Below are 16,063 nucleotides of genomic sequence, written 5' to 3'. Positions count from 1 at the left end.
TGCGTGTGATCGATGTGTTTTCAAGATCGGCTTAGGTAGGACCTCCTAGTTTTAAATTATGTTGGTGTGAGTTTTCGGAGTCGTTGTGTAACAAAGTGTTGGACACCCTTTGCGAGGGCAGACATACAAAATCACTGAATTTCTCAATCAGCCGTTTCTGAATGAATTGAAACAATGACATTCGTTTTTTCACAAATGAAATGCCGAAACCAAACCAAATGTAGTGGAATTTTTTAATCGAACCCTGAAAAAACGTATGTGGAAATATTTTACAGATCAATATATATTCATATACATGGACCTGTTACCTTTTATTGTTAAAGCATGGAATCTATATTACATTCGCAATATCGGATGACTCCCAGAACAAATGAATCACCACAATGATATTTTAATTGTTGTCTCGATTGTTTGAAACGTGAGACATACATGAAGAAAAGAGCGTTTAAAACAGGACATTGAGTTCCTATCGGGAAAATAAAATGAACTTTTGACAAACGATATTTACTCAGCTGGCCAACCTAATCGTTTAGTGTGACAGGACATGTTTGTGGACTTAACTTACGTGTGTGTAAATTGAAAGATATGTATTGATAAAAATTGAAAGGAATATTGTACCTGCCCAAGTCACAACTAGTGACCATGAAAGAAGACCACCTAATACGATATCAATTGCATCAACGACCAAAGAATACGAAATGTGAGAAGACGTTTCATGAAAGAAATGAAACTATGTTGGAACGGTTATCCACGAAGTTTCAGTTTTTGGGTTGCAGCGTAGAAGCTCTTCGATAAACAAAAGAAGTCAGGAACATGCAGTTAAGCCTTTTGTGACCTTCATCTATCGTGTCACTCCCGGGGTCACCGAAATAAAAACAACAGTAGTGGGTGCGGTATGCAGAACCTGTCCCCAACAAATCAAACTGTCTTTCTCTGTTAAATATTCATGGTGTTTTGTGTGATTAGAGCGGCTGTTAAAAATTTGGGATTGCAACAAGGGATGAACAACGCTAGTCACAACCACTCAAGCCACAGTAACCACACTGGAACCGTTGCGGCGACATTTTTGCTTGAATATTGGTTGGCCTGTCGGAGGTGATACCATGGAACGATGAATAACGAATCTTATTTGACTTTATTCTCAAATACAAGAACGCTTTGACAAAATGACCCTGGCATTTACACAAAATACCAGTGCTGATCAATATCTTATGGAATCTGTATAAAATGCAAATTTTGTAGGATATGATTTTTTATTGTGTTAATGGTCGGAATCTCGTCCATACGATCTCATCTATCTTCAACGATCACTTTCGAAGATACTCCAGAAAACCAATAGAATGTGATAATCGATCACTAATTATCCTCTTATCGTCAAAAAATGGATTTTTCAGACAGCAGAACACTGTCCATAACATCATCTCCATGTATATTTGCTATTCTGGATGGAGTTACGACTCTATGGGCTAGAAGTAAGTAACAGAAAACGCAAAACCAACAAGTTTTGTAAAATTCAACAGATAATTTTATTCTCAAAGTTATCAAATGAACATTTCTGAGGAACTTACAGTATTGTGAATTAAATACCAAATGGTCATATAAGTTGTTTCACACGTCCAAAGAATAGAGTATTCGGAATGAATGACAGCTATTGAATTTGCTGATGTACCAATAGCATCGAATGTGCCAGTGTGCCAACAGTAATGCTGTATCACAACGATGTAATCCAGAATATCTTGGAATGAATTCATAATAATTCCAAAATAGTGGTTTAGTTCAAACAGTTATATGAGCACTTTGTAATTCCAAAAGGAATTTGACAAATGATTCTTCTAAACTTAAATCTAAACACAGCAGTTAACACTTCTGCAGACTGAAATTAAAATAGGAACATGCATGGAATGGGATAAGAATTGTAAATGTTTGCTTCTTTCTCCTTATATATATCTGCACGACTCTATCTCGCACTATGTACCTTCATCGCAATACATCCCACGTGACATTTTGCAATACATCCTACCTGACCTATGTTGCAATACATCCTTAACTGTAAACAGGTTCATTATCTAGAACCTTCCAAATTTATAATCCAGGCTGGGTTAAGAACCCAAACTATAGTAATAAAACTATTTATTGCATCATTATCTTAAAATATCTACAATCATTGACAAAATTTAGCTAGGTAATATGTTATTTACAAATGATCAATACAATCTATAATCATGGACAAAAGTTAAACACAACATAGATGTACAAAAGTGTTAACACAAAACTGACTCTAGCAAAAAGCAACATTAATAATAACAGATTCTTCAAGTATTTGTATATCCCATTGAATTGAATGAAGGACTCAGGTATTTGTGAGGCACAACTTGGTGGGAACACAGATGTTTAATTGCAGAGACTCGTTCACTTTAAAGTGATGTCGGGAACTTGTTCTAATGACGAAGAAGGAAACACCTATCACTTTCACCAAGTATTTGTACATCCCCACTATGTTCTTTGAATATTTTGTTAATGTTCATTTAAAAGGAGATTTGATACAACATATTCCGTTCCTGAAATGAAATGTTACTGTGAAACTTCATTTTTGAAAATGTTTGAAAATTATTCTCAGCAGAGATAGAACGCATGAAGCCCACAAAATAGTTGCTTGACAGTGAGGATGTAATTTGAGTGGTCTATTCTCATCGCTCTTTCATACTATGGCACCCATGTTGAGTGCGTTTGTTCCACCGAGGACTCAATGCATAGTGGCAAGAAAAATGGTTTATCAAAAACATGTTAGCCAACAAACAGACCCACGTAGGCATTACTGAATCTGATGATAAGCGTGTTGCTCCAGATAGGAAGGGATCTCATTTGATTTCTTTGTACACGAGGAAACATTTATAAATTCACTCCTCTCGAAGCATCTGACCTGCTACGCAACAGCAGGGACAAAGCAGGAAAAAACCACATACCAGTCTAAGATTCTGCAGACACAGCAAGAATAAGATGACCGACATAACAAAATTAAATGAAGGCGTAATTTAGAAATGATGGGTTACTTCCATTTGGACCTATGATTGTAAGACACGCATGTTGAATGGAGCAGACATACAACAGAAGACTGAATTGTAGTAACACTGTTTTCCTTTGGTAGCTGATGCTAACGAGTATGAAGCCATCATCGAAGAAGCTGGGCTCTTTGGGCGACGTGTAAAAGCGTTGCATACATTAGGAAACGACATCAATCTAGCTTTAACCAGAAACACAACCAAATATCCCATAATACGAGTGGAAAAGAAAACCTTCAGCATTACAGCTGTTTCCAATCGAATATCATAGATCATGTTTCCAGGGTCAGTTCCCTAAGTGTATGTTTATTGACATCGATAGCAGTGCAGCCCTCAATGGAGGTGTTGATCAGAATCTTTCTAGTTTAATTTCTACAAACGTCTCCAAAAATGAAAGTTATCATAGACAAACAAACATTTGCCCAGAAGAATTGGTTGAAATCTTTCTTGACTGTGTTTGATTCCTGAAGATAGTTGTTTATCAAGAGTGCACACCTTCGAACAACAATCATGCACAAGGTCATTGTTTATTGTGGGGATTTGATTTCACCCCAGACCAAGGCACTGACGGGAGAAGTTTCTATCCTCTAAAATGAGGTAAACTCTGAGGAATTTCAGTTCTCACTAAGCCTCGAAACCACCGTAAATATGATCTTGATTGTTGAATTTGACAATTCCCTTGACATCAGCAATATGGAGAGAATTTTCCTAGACAATATTAACATGATGGCAGAAACAAAAGGAATCTTTAGTAAAATACTGTTCTTACCTCTTGGCTATGAGAATCACACTCCAGATAATACAAAATTGATACGGATGTCAAGTGGACCATTCCATTCTAGTACAATGCCACAAATGTTTAATGATGACCCGAAATGTAAAGTTGGAAGATTATCTTGAAGAAGCAATGACTCGCATCCAGGAAGAGAAAATCTTGAACGAATGGTATTACAACGTGTTGCAAAATTCGAAAGCCCCATTGACTAGTTTTGATATGGGACATATATCAGCTTTCAGCACAAATCTTTCTCACATCTCTACCTACCTGACGGACTAGTTTGAAGAATAAATAAAGTTTGAAATCATTGCCTAGCATCTTCATTGCAGTATGTTGGTTAACAACAATACTTTATAGGAATTGCATTACCTTCTGACCCACAGTTTGAACACAGCCCCATGGAACTGAGTGGTCTGTGCCAGATATGACATTCCTGATTGAAAACCTAAAGACGTTCGAGCCTATGAATCAAAACGGGGGGCAGTCATCCATCAGGAGCCCACTGGGTAGCTGTCTTCGTTTCTAGCTACAGCATTGTGGAATATTTTGATTTGTATGATTATAACCACCCATATCATAGATCACAAACGCTATGAAAAAATGTCGTGTCATCCATTTAAAAAATGTGAGATAGCAAGTTTAAATTTAGTTAACTTTTCAAATGTACATTTTTGCTTCTTTTCTTTTCTTTGTTATAAGTTTTGAATTTTAAAAAAAAAAATTTCTTTGTAAAAGCTTCAGAATTTTAGTATTATTTTGTCTCATTTTAATACAATATTCCATGTTGTTTTTAATATCCCCTAATTATATTTAGGACTTTCAAAAGTGGCAGTCATTTTGGATATATGGGTGCCACCAGGTTAGAAACACTTCACCTGTATGACTTCATGATAGTTGCCATTTTGAATTTCACCTATTATCTATTGGAGATCTTAAGTGGCTTTGTATCATCAGGTTAGTAAGGATGTGTATTGCATTGCAATTAATTGTAATAGGTCCCAAATGTTACTCACAGTATTAAATTCCTGTTAGACTCCTCACTGTTCAGTTTCTTCCTTAAAATGGAAGATAATGTTACATGGCAGTTGTGCTAAATTCCCGCACGGTTTCAAATTGATCCATGACACATGGCCTTTGTAAGATTAAATTCTCCTTGGGTGAAAGGTAGACCACAATTTCAAACCTATGCACATTTTAAACATTAAATTCCCCTTTTGCTTACAGGACAATTTTCTTTTTTTTTTAAAATGCTGGCTTAATGTTACATTACACTTGTTGCCACTGTCCATAGTGTCAGTTATGTTCCCATACTATCCCCTATACTAATATCATATTTTTTGTAGAAAAAAATGAATAGCTTGTTCGATGGGGCTATTTATTGAATTCTCTTATATGGCGGAATGGCCAGTGAATTAGATTCCAGACAAGAGATCTGTTGCGTATAATATGATAGTATAATCTAGTATATAGATCATGTAGTTAGTAAAGGTAAATAATTCAAATATTAATCAAATGCCTCGATGCTAGTGTACACTAAAAGGTAATGACTGAAATGTTTGTATGAGGTGATGTCTTACGGTAAAGCAATACATAAAGTGTATTTATTGCCGAGGCAAATTGAAGCATTTGCCTTGCTCAAGGATACACCACCTGAAATTTAATGGTAGGATTCGAACCCTGGCTTTCTGGACACAAGTCCACTGAGCCGCCTTGGCTCTTGGTTTTCGAAATAAATTTAATAATAAATATCTGAAAGTTGACTTAAAATTCTGTAAGGCTTGGTGCATGAGAGTTGTATTAATGGTAATGTAAGGTACTGTTTTGTTATATTTTGTGGTTGTTAAAATGAGAAATAATATAGTATGGTACGCCAGAATCGATGTAGTGGACAGGGGGATTGCATTGGGAGGGATGGGGGCTGAAACCACACTCGAGACTTTTGTTAATCATTACTTTGGGCATACTACTTATGCAGCTTCTCACTCTTGATTGATCCTTGTTTTATATACAGTTAGAATTGTAAGAATATCATTAAAGCAACGATTTGGTTACTGCAATTGTATGGGAAAATATGAACGAGTTTTGGGATGGAATACTGCACGACCTTGGGAGTGCAGTATATCCTTCCGACAAAACGAGTTCATATTTTCCCATACAAATGCAGTAACCTTTTTATTATATGCTCATTTTTTTATTCTACCTAAGGTTTAATTATATAAACACAATATACTACAAGAAACAACGTAAATTAATGCATGCCGCATTCCAAACTAAATACACAAGCACATATTCATCATTACACAAATCAACATTATTACTGCGCAGATAACTTCACCCAGATAAATTTGAACTTAGTCGTGCGCTTGACATAACTTTTGAAAGAAAATGGCGTGTTTAGTTAAAATTGAAATTTGGAGTCATATTGTGAATGAATGTGCATTGCAACAACTTTTCCATTTGATCTGGAATGAACAGATTTTGGGTTTTTTCTCGATTCTACGAAATTTTGTGATTATGGACTGGATTTGTATATGATGATTCCACATGAAATACATGAGATTTAATAAGCTAGGGAGAAGCGTGTTGACATCTGCAAATGTGTTTCTGTTTCTGACATTAAATGTTTGAAATCATAATGTGGGAAAAATATGAAGTCTTTCAGTTGCAATTGTCAAAAAGACGCTATGGAATTTAATGCTTATTTCATTTTGAGTGCAGTAAGGAGGATGCAATTGCACTTTTCATCGAAATTACAGCACAATTTCGAAATGTGTAATCCAGATTGAAAACCTATGACATGGCTCATGTAATTCGGATTTGCAGAATTAAGAAAATACATTTTGAGGAAATTCAGGATGTAAAACTGTAAGACTTTAGTATATTTTATTTTGCCATTTTTATCACCAGCTAAAGAAGAGAGTATATGTGATGTGATGTGATGTGATTTTTTATTTTTAACGTAGCTTTAACAATTTTTCAGTCATATCGCTACGATGTCTGCAATGTGGCAGTTTATAGTGATGTCTAGCACTGGGGCATCATGCCGCAGACATGTAGCATGATGTCCCACCCAGTCACATTATCCTGACACCAGGCCGACCAGTCCTAACACTAACCTCTTAATGCTGAACGCCAAGCGAGGCAGCTGTTAGTACCATTTTTTAAGTTTCTGGTATGACTCGGCCAGGGATCGAACCCACAACCTCCCGCATCCAAGGCGGATGCTCTAACCACTAGGCCACCGGAGCGGTAAGAGAGTATATGACTTGTCACTTGTATGTTATTTGTAAGGACCTTGTCTTGCATCTGTTATATAATGTAGCTAGCCTAAATCCTTAACATTGTATCAACGCGGAATGCGCCAAAGCAGCTGGTATGTGGCAGTCCATGAAACATCTGTTTTAGTTCATTCAGAAACAAATTTAAACAACCACAACGTAAAGAGCCTCTTACGCAAGTGTACATGATTTGTGTACAAATCAAAAGTGCTGGCGTCTGCGTCCATTGTTTGTTTACAATAGAAAGTAGTTCCTTTATGCACGTGAATGCTATATGTGTTATGATTGTCGCGCGAGATCAGTATCGGGTAATACTGAACGATTCTGACAATGTAAAGTTAATGGGGAAAAAAATGAGCATATAATAAACATTAGTAGTTACTTATCTAATATTGTCTGCTTTAACTGATAAGCGAGGAATTGCTAGTAATGTATATGCCGTCTGAAAAGGGATCTATATTCTACCATGTAACCAACACCACCACATGCTATCGTACCTTGAAATCTTAAACTAACTACTTAAAAGAGCAATATTGTATAGAAAGAACTAATAGTTTAGAAATGGGGGGTTATGAAAAAAAGATGGAATAAAGGACAAGGAATGAAATGCGTACATTTTACTGTTTCATTTGTTATTTTAGTTGTGTATAAATTGTTGCTTTGAACAGATCAACTACTTGATTTGTGTCTTTAATTAATTAGTTAGTTTGTTTATTTGTTTATGTATTTATTCATTTATTTTTTATTTATTTTAAAATTTTAGGCACATATAACAATTCACTGGATCTGGAATTGTCCATTCATCAGGAACCTCAGGTTGCCTTTGCGACACGTCGATTGCCTTTCATGTTGAACTGTTCTGTGTTCGCACAGGACACTCCTCTGACTTTTAAGTGGATGAAGGATGGGAAACAACTCAGAAATAGCAAGCATACATTTGTGTCTGAGAATGGGTCCCTTATTTTCTCAAAGGTGATACACAAACCCAGGAAAGGCAGGGGTGACGAGGGACTGTATGAATGCTTTGCAAGCAACAAAAATGGAACTGTTCTTGGGAGAAGGGTCCGAGTGAAAATCCCATGTAAGTATCAAGTAAAGGAACTTAGATCAGGCAGGTCAGTTACAGTAAGCTGAATCCTAATTTTTTATCAGTTTGTATTATCAGAGATAAACAATAATTAGATCTTTCCATTCGAATACATACATACCAGATGAAGTATTTCTCATAAATATAACCTAATATTACCTTTAAACAATACAAGTATAAAAAACATCCAGGAGAGGATATGTACACTGAATTTAGTGATTAAAATAATAAATTCAGCAGTGCCTCTGCTCATATTTTTAATTTGTGAAGGTGGATAATTTTCATGACATTTAAAAAAAAATATATATATCTTGCAAGACAGGACTGACCTTGGTATCTTCTAAATAAACCTTATATTCCTAATGTGGTAGGAGATAGCTACCTAATAATCTATGGCGCAGCTTACATTTCATTGCATTAAGTCATCGAAGTACACCGAAGTTGTGCATCTATATTGGATAGTAAATTTGGGGTGCTGGGTACTAAGTAGGGGTGAAACCATACACATGTGCCATGTATCCATATGATTCATTATATACATGTGCAGCCTGTGATACCATACATATTGATCTTTGGAATGTAGCTTATGCCCTTTCAGGTAGACATTCTGGTCCTATTTCCAATAAGCAGATGACAGATAGACATTTAGTTATCATATATTTATATGCAATTCTCATTGAAGAGAAGATAACAGTACTTTCATATAGACTACCGGTTGGTTGCAGTTTGTTTATCCAACGTTTTAGGCGATTTAATGGTGGCTCCAATTAATTCACTTTGTTTTGTACAACATGAATGATTTGAAAACATCTTATATCCAATTCCATGTCTCAATTACACTTGGAAGACATTACAATGTTATTTTCAAAACAGAAGAAATAATGCAGTTTCCTAGTGCAAAGAAAATTTCATCTAGAACAAATCTGGGTATTGGAATAAGGTTGAATACCAACAAAATCTATCACATTTTACTTCCTGCAGATGCAAAAGACTGTTGCAGTTACAGGTACTTAATTGTATTTGTTAGTGAAGAAAGAAAACTATTGACTACACCGAGTCCTATTCTACAATTGTTTTTAAAACTTACACAAGGTGATAAACTTGAGCAGTTTGAAATCTGCCCCATCGCTCATTCTATGCTAATTTCATTTATTCTATCAGTGCCATCATTGACTGGTTAAATATCTCTGCATACAAAAGAGAAATTACAAATTTGTTTCCCATGTACAATTTAAGGAGAGATGAGAACATGATTTTACATTAAAGAGGGACCCTCCCTCTTTATCAAAAAAAAAAGAAGGGGAGGAATTATGGTCATAGGTCAATATTTATCTAAACTTCAATATCTGTCTCTCTTTCTTCCTGCTCCACTTTCTTAGAGCTCTACTGAAATCAACATCTTTGACAAATGTCACCTGTAGTTTTATAAACATTAATCTGTTAATTATTTATGAGCATAATCTGCTTCTTTTCTTTGTATCAACATTGTTCTTTGCTTCTTTTGGAATGGACATATACATTGCTAGCTGTGTCAGCTTGAATATGTTGGGAGACTGATTTTTGTGACTGTTATGCACAATTTTCCAGAGCTCACATATATTATCTTTTCGATACATCTGCTCCAAAATAAGATTTTTCACCAACATAAATTTCCTTTGTTAAATCTGTAGTTTACTGACTGCTATGCCGAATTTCTTATCTGTTCCATAATGATGAATTTACTCCAACAATGCTTGTGCAGAGGTATTAAAATAAATATCTTTACTTTTTAATTTCATTTTTTACCCTTATTTTATTCAGTTTAAATATCTTTAAATATATTAACCCTGATATTGATACATGTATGTGGTTTTGTAGTATATGATTGGCAGGGTAAAATTGGTTAATTAAAAAAATGAAAATTGCATTATACTTTTAAATTGTCTGTATTTTAATTTGGCTCAATATTCTGTTCTTTGTACATTTAATTTTGAAATACCATTGAAAGAGTCATACTGTCTATTTTTTGTCCACCCAGCATATACATCTGACAAATATTTAACACCATTTGGGCTGAAAATAACTCACTGGTATCTTCATTAATGCTTATCCCAGCTCCAATAATCTGATACACTTCATAACTTTAAAAATTATTGTCAAGTATTTGCCAAACAAAATCGTAATGAACCACACCGAGAATCAGACATTTTGGGTTTTCTAGGTAGCCTGTATTTTAAAGACACATTTGTAAAACTTTCTTCATGAAAGATTCAAACTATTGCCATAATGCTCATTCATGGGCATGTTGTGCTAATCAGATTGAGTTTAACAACCATTTATGTCATGTTTAAAGAACCCAGACGTGGAACAGTTGCTATCCGAAAAAATGATGTCATGACAAGAACAGTTAAATAAAAAGGTATACTTCGCTGAGCACATTTTCATGTGGGACTTTCAACGAATTTGTGGGAGTTCTCATGTTTCACTGTTCTCCAAGCGCGCAAATTCATTCAAACTTTGCACAATTCGTGCAATCGCATACCTTGACAGCATCTCTGCGTAAGTACTTGACATATCTAATGGCTTTCCCACGAAGTCTCTCTCATGCTGTGCCAGTGCTTCCTGTTTGTCACTCAGAGAATAAGCTACATTGATTTCTGATTGGTGGTTATTGTTTAACCAGGACTGGAAAAGCAATAACCACAAATGAGAATTCAGTGTAACATATTTCACCATGCAACACACCAGTAGCATAGCTTTCAAATCAACCAAAGAAGTCAAGATGCAATTCAAAGTAGAAACTTCGTGTCAAATTGGTTATTAAATGATGAGTAAAGTACGTCATCAAACATGTGGAACACGTTTGGAATGTATAGTATATGCTGAACATGCTTCTGGGTTAAGATAATTATCGTGGAATGGGGTGTGTGCAGATTATGAAACATTCCACCGTGTTAACTTGAAGACGGCAAATGGGTATTCTCAGATAGTCTTTTTCATTGTTACTAATAAACATGAGTGCCTGTGACTGCAAATGCTGTTTCAGATGGATTGTAATTTTACAGAATAACAAGGTAACTAATAATAATTATTCATGACTGCTGAAGACTAAACTAACATACATACGGTAAGTATCATTTTATATCGATTCTCCATCTCTTGTATCGATATGTGTATCATTTCAACAAAAGTATTGATGCATCAGTATATTGATTAATCGTTTCACCCCATCTGGATAGTAAGGGAGCGGTTCATGGATAACACATAACTGGGTGTTGGTCACTCCATACGGCGTACTGGATGGTAAATGTGGAGTAAAAGGATAGAGCGTGATTTGGTGTTGGTCGCTTCAAAACGTGTGCTGGATAGTTTATGTGGGTGTTGAATACTAAATGTCGGGTAATGCTTAGTACTTGACTGGGTGTTAGTCACTCAAAATGGAATGTCAATATAGGGAGTTGAATAACAAATTGGGGAGTGGGGTGGAGTAATGGATAATACGTAACTGGGTGTTCGTCAATCCAAACGACGTGTTGGATGTTTAAAATTGGTGCTGGATAATAAATGTGGTCTGATGGATAGTAAATGATTTGGTGATGGACACTCCAAATATCATGGTGGATAATAAATAAGATTTGTTGGATAGAAAATATTGTGGTAATGGATAGTACATGATTGAGTTTTGGTTACTATAAAAGCTGTGTTGGATGGTAAACATGGGTTGGTTGGATAGTACTTCATTAGGTATTGGATGGTAGATGACAGGGCGTTGAATAATAGATAACTGGCATTGGATCGTGTTATGAATATCTATTTTGTGTATTTCACTTTTGTAGCGCGCCTATAGATTGCATATATACTATAAATATCTGTTTTGAACATTTGGAAATTAATCATAGTTTGGGGTGGTTTCCCATTGCATGGTTCAGTGAGTTGGGTTCTTTTGCGACCTGCAGTATTATGACATAGGTTTCCTAGGGAATAATGCAACATGGATCGAGTAGGAAAATATTGTTATGTAGATCGTAAGAGTGTATACAAGGACAATAGTTTATCAGTTAGTTCATTCTTATTTCCTATGTTCTTTTAATATCAGACTGCAGATGATTAAGGGAAGTATCTGGCGGGGTTATGAGTTGGCAAATCGGAGACATGTGGACAGAGTTTTAGGTACTGCAAGAAAGAAACTAGACAAACCACGTAGTTTGCTAAAGAAAAAGAACAAACTGTTTGATAGGTGGTGTGCATATAAAAAGGCTGATAAAGATTATGATTATCTTAGACAACTCATATTAGTGTAGTAGTTTAAGAGTGTAGTAGTTTAAGAGTTTAGCAGTTTACGAACTGGGTCTGTAGTGACATCAAGACCTATCTTGATGAGTACCATGTACACACTTTAAAAAATGCTGTTCGTACAGCTGATTATTCCAGGACTCACACAATTTTATTTTCAAAAAGTTTTCTACTCAGCAGGTTTTTGGTATAACCCCCACCCACCCCCAAAAACATTAAGTCTTAGATGTCAGTCTAGCAAAACTTAGAGGGATCAAACCACAGATGAGACTGATGAGAAATCCTAATCTCTTCCTACATGCTCTTATTACAAGAAAATCAGTCACATCATTTCTGATTGCTATAAATTTAAAAAATATGCAACAGAGTAAAGTCCATGTTTTTCCAAATGCACTTTTTGAGCAGCCAGTTCCACAGTTATGTATTGAAAGCAATATATTTGTCATAAAAAACAAAACCACAGTCTCACCACTTCGGTGGCCTAATGGTTAGAATGTCCGCCTCAGATGCGGGAGGTCGTGGGTTTGATCCTCAGCAGAGTCATACCAAAGACTTACAAAAATGGTGCTAACAGCTGCCTCGCTTGGCACTCAGCATTAAGAGGCTAGTGTTAGGACTGGTCGGCCTGGTGTCAGGATAATGTGACTGGGTGGGACATCATGCTGCATGTCTGCGGTATGATACCTCAGTGCTAGACATCACTATAAACTGCCATACTGCAGACATCGCAGCAATATGACTGAAAAATGGTAAAGGCTACATTAAAAATCAAAATCACATCACATCACATCACAAAACCACAGTCTGATCTTTTTAAGGAGAATTATAAACCATTCATGTCAAAAGGTTCGGTATCACTTATTGGCGATTCTGCCAATCCTATCCCATTTAAGATCCTAAGGGACACATGACCTTCTTAGACTCTTTTATCTGAGATTTCTTGTAGTGAAAGCGTTCTTATTCATGGAGTAGAACCATTGTGTTAATTTGTCATCAGACTTAGTCTCAGGACCTGTGACTTTCGGAGTGGTTCTTTGCCCATTGAGGATATTCATTTATTTCTAGGCAGTAACTTAGCTGGAGATAAGGTTATGATTAATCCACTTGTAAAAGACAAACATTGTTTGGATCAAGAAGTTGATCTGTTGAAAAAGTGGGGCTTTTTAATTTTTATGGTGCAAGACGTTGGTATAGATAAAGCTTCACATAAGATTGCCTCGTAACTGGGAACTAAAAGTAGTCCTCAGAATTTTATCGATGTATAAAAAATTCTTGATCAGTATCACGTGACCATTTATATCCAGTCAGATTGCAGAAACTTCGAGCCATTCATAACAATCGGCTTACACTCAAGCAGTAACAAATAAATAAACATTTTGCAACATCTGTTGTCAACCAAACATAAAAAGCTTTAAACTCATACATGAAGTAGGTAAAAAACAGCTAAAAGGTATCAATGGACTAAATCAAATTTCACACAAATGTAAATTAGATTAATTTTGTGTCTTGGCGAGTTTGTCTACAGACGTATGTTTAATGCTATCTAATAAACACATTCGGATTCTAAGATGAGCATGAAAGGATATCAAACAGACTATTGAATTTTAAATATTCATTTGAAGTAACATTCCAGAAAATTCTATGAGGATTGGTTTTGTGCAAGATGTAATCTTGAAGACAGCTAATTTGTCAAATTTTCTTTAAAGTTCACAATGTATAACGATAACGATCTCTACCAGTAATTTGTTCTCCGCCGATTATTTACTTTCTGACATTAGTCACAGTTGCAAAGAGCAGCCATACAGCAATGAATTCAAATGCAGGACAATCTAAACGTGTATTTTCGCACTCACATTAGTTAAAAAACCTCTCGATAGGTGTTCAATTCAGAGAAGAATTGCTAACAGGCATTGAGTGTTTGGAGCAGATGTTGATGCAGTGGATCGGTGAAAAATAAATTACTTTTGCTCTCTGAGTGCACAGTTCAGTCCACATGGTTGAATGTTTATAGTTACTAGCTTCCCATAACAAAGATGTTTTTTTTTTAAGACAAGCACCATCCACCGTTGAATTTGTTTCTGCACATTCATTCTATGCCACGGAAAGTAATTGCAGAAAATGATAAAACTTATGTGAAGAACAAATTGTTGATTTAGATGAGCGCTACAAAGAGATCAACAAATATTGAAGAAGAACCGTTGCTGTTGTCTTTCTGAGGATTATAAGAAGCAAGGAAGAGATAAGATCTTATGTGAATTTATTAATAATGAAAGTGTACAAGTCAGGTACAATAAAGATGTATGTGTATGATTTTGGGGAAGGTGGATGTTTGATCTGTTGGTTGAACGTGAGAATGGGAAGTGTTTAGTACAATTTCTTTCTTCTACAACGACATTACGAGAGAGAGAAACATATACATTTCTACCATTATACCTTTAGCAACATCCCTCTTGATTCTCCCAGAATGAGCGTGTAGAGTTTATGATATGGTGCCAGGAGACTGGAAAAATGTGATCCCGAATAGTTCACATGTTGGCAGTAGAAAAGATCTCGAAGACAACAGAAGGTCTGCTAAACATGGTTTACTCCCAGGGCTTTCAGTTGATGCAACAGTTTACAGATGTCACTAATCATTCCTTTGATGAGCAATACAACACATAGAAATTAGTAACATCAGTGTTAATTTGTTTTAAGAACAATTAACATTCATTGAATCTAGCTTGAATTGAGATGTACTCATGATAGCCTACTACATAGCATTGGACATAATCTTACTAACATTCAGCAAGTTACTGATTTTCAAATGAACAGAAAATTAAATGTTTATGGCAGAGCAAAGAAAGGAAGGCAATGGAAACTGTATTTGAAGAGAATCACTTAATAGGATATGAAATGAAATGAGAAAAAGTGAATACTTTTAAACAGAACTTTAAAAAAAACTTTTAATTGTACTCAAGTTTCCTATTCAGTTCAAAGAATTTTGGTGTGCTGGAGTTAGTGTTTACGTTGTCAGTCTAAATGCTGTTGTCATCATACATAGTCATATATGTCGTGTTCGCTGTGATGCTGCACTTCTGTTGATTACCACCTCTGAACATTTGAATCAACAATGCATATTAGCTTAGATGCTAATTTCCTTACATGCTGTTACTGTCACCGTTAATTTAAAAATTACTTGTGATTGATTTAAAAATATTTATATTTTTGCTGAATATAATTATAGAAACTTGCAAGACCTTTCTGGCATTCTTTCAAACAAAGAAAAGGAAATTAACGTTTAGGATTTTTTGATTGTTTTATTTTCTTATTCATGTTTTATAGTTTGTAACATCTTTGAAAAGAAAAAAAGAAACATATGGTCAGTCGCTTTAGAATATCATTTGCATAATACTAACAAGGAAGGTAACTCATGAGGGCACAACCAACATGATATAGTTTATCTTTTATTTTGTGTTGTTACTTCTTGATTATGCAAAAGAAATGATTTTGCTTTATAATTATAGCATTTCTTTCAGTAATAAGGTCTCACTCAGTAGCACGGCATGCTTCAGGAGTTAAGATTAGTTTTATAAATTTAAATCATTGTTTT

General features: G+C 35.3%; 1 protein-coding gene across 1 annotated transcript in view; it reads left to right on the top strand.

Moving 5' to 3' along the window:
* Positions 1 to 16,063, top strand: part of LOC149803586 (protogenin B-like) — a 180,835-nt gene that overhangs the window by 19,012 nt on the left and 145,760 nt on the right. The window contains exon 2 of the mRNA XM_089953334.1: positions 7,879 to 8,196. Coding sequence (XP_089809460.1) covers positions 7,879 to 8,196 — 318 coding nt within the window. The remainder of the gene's footprint in view (positions 1 to 7,878; positions 8,197 to 16,063) is intronic.

Source organism: Sinohyriopsis cumingii, chromosome 3 (genome assembly GCF_028554795.1).
Source record: "Sinohyriopsis cumingii isolate HCF-2022 chromosome 3, ASM2855479v2, whole genome shotgun sequence".
Taxonomy (NCBI): domain Eukaryota; kingdom Metazoa; phylum Mollusca; class Bivalvia; order Unionida; family Unionidae; genus Sinohyriopsis; species Sinohyriopsis cumingii.
The sequence above is the reverse complement of the archived record's forward strand: the minus strand, read 5'-3'. Positions and strand labels throughout refer to the sequence as shown.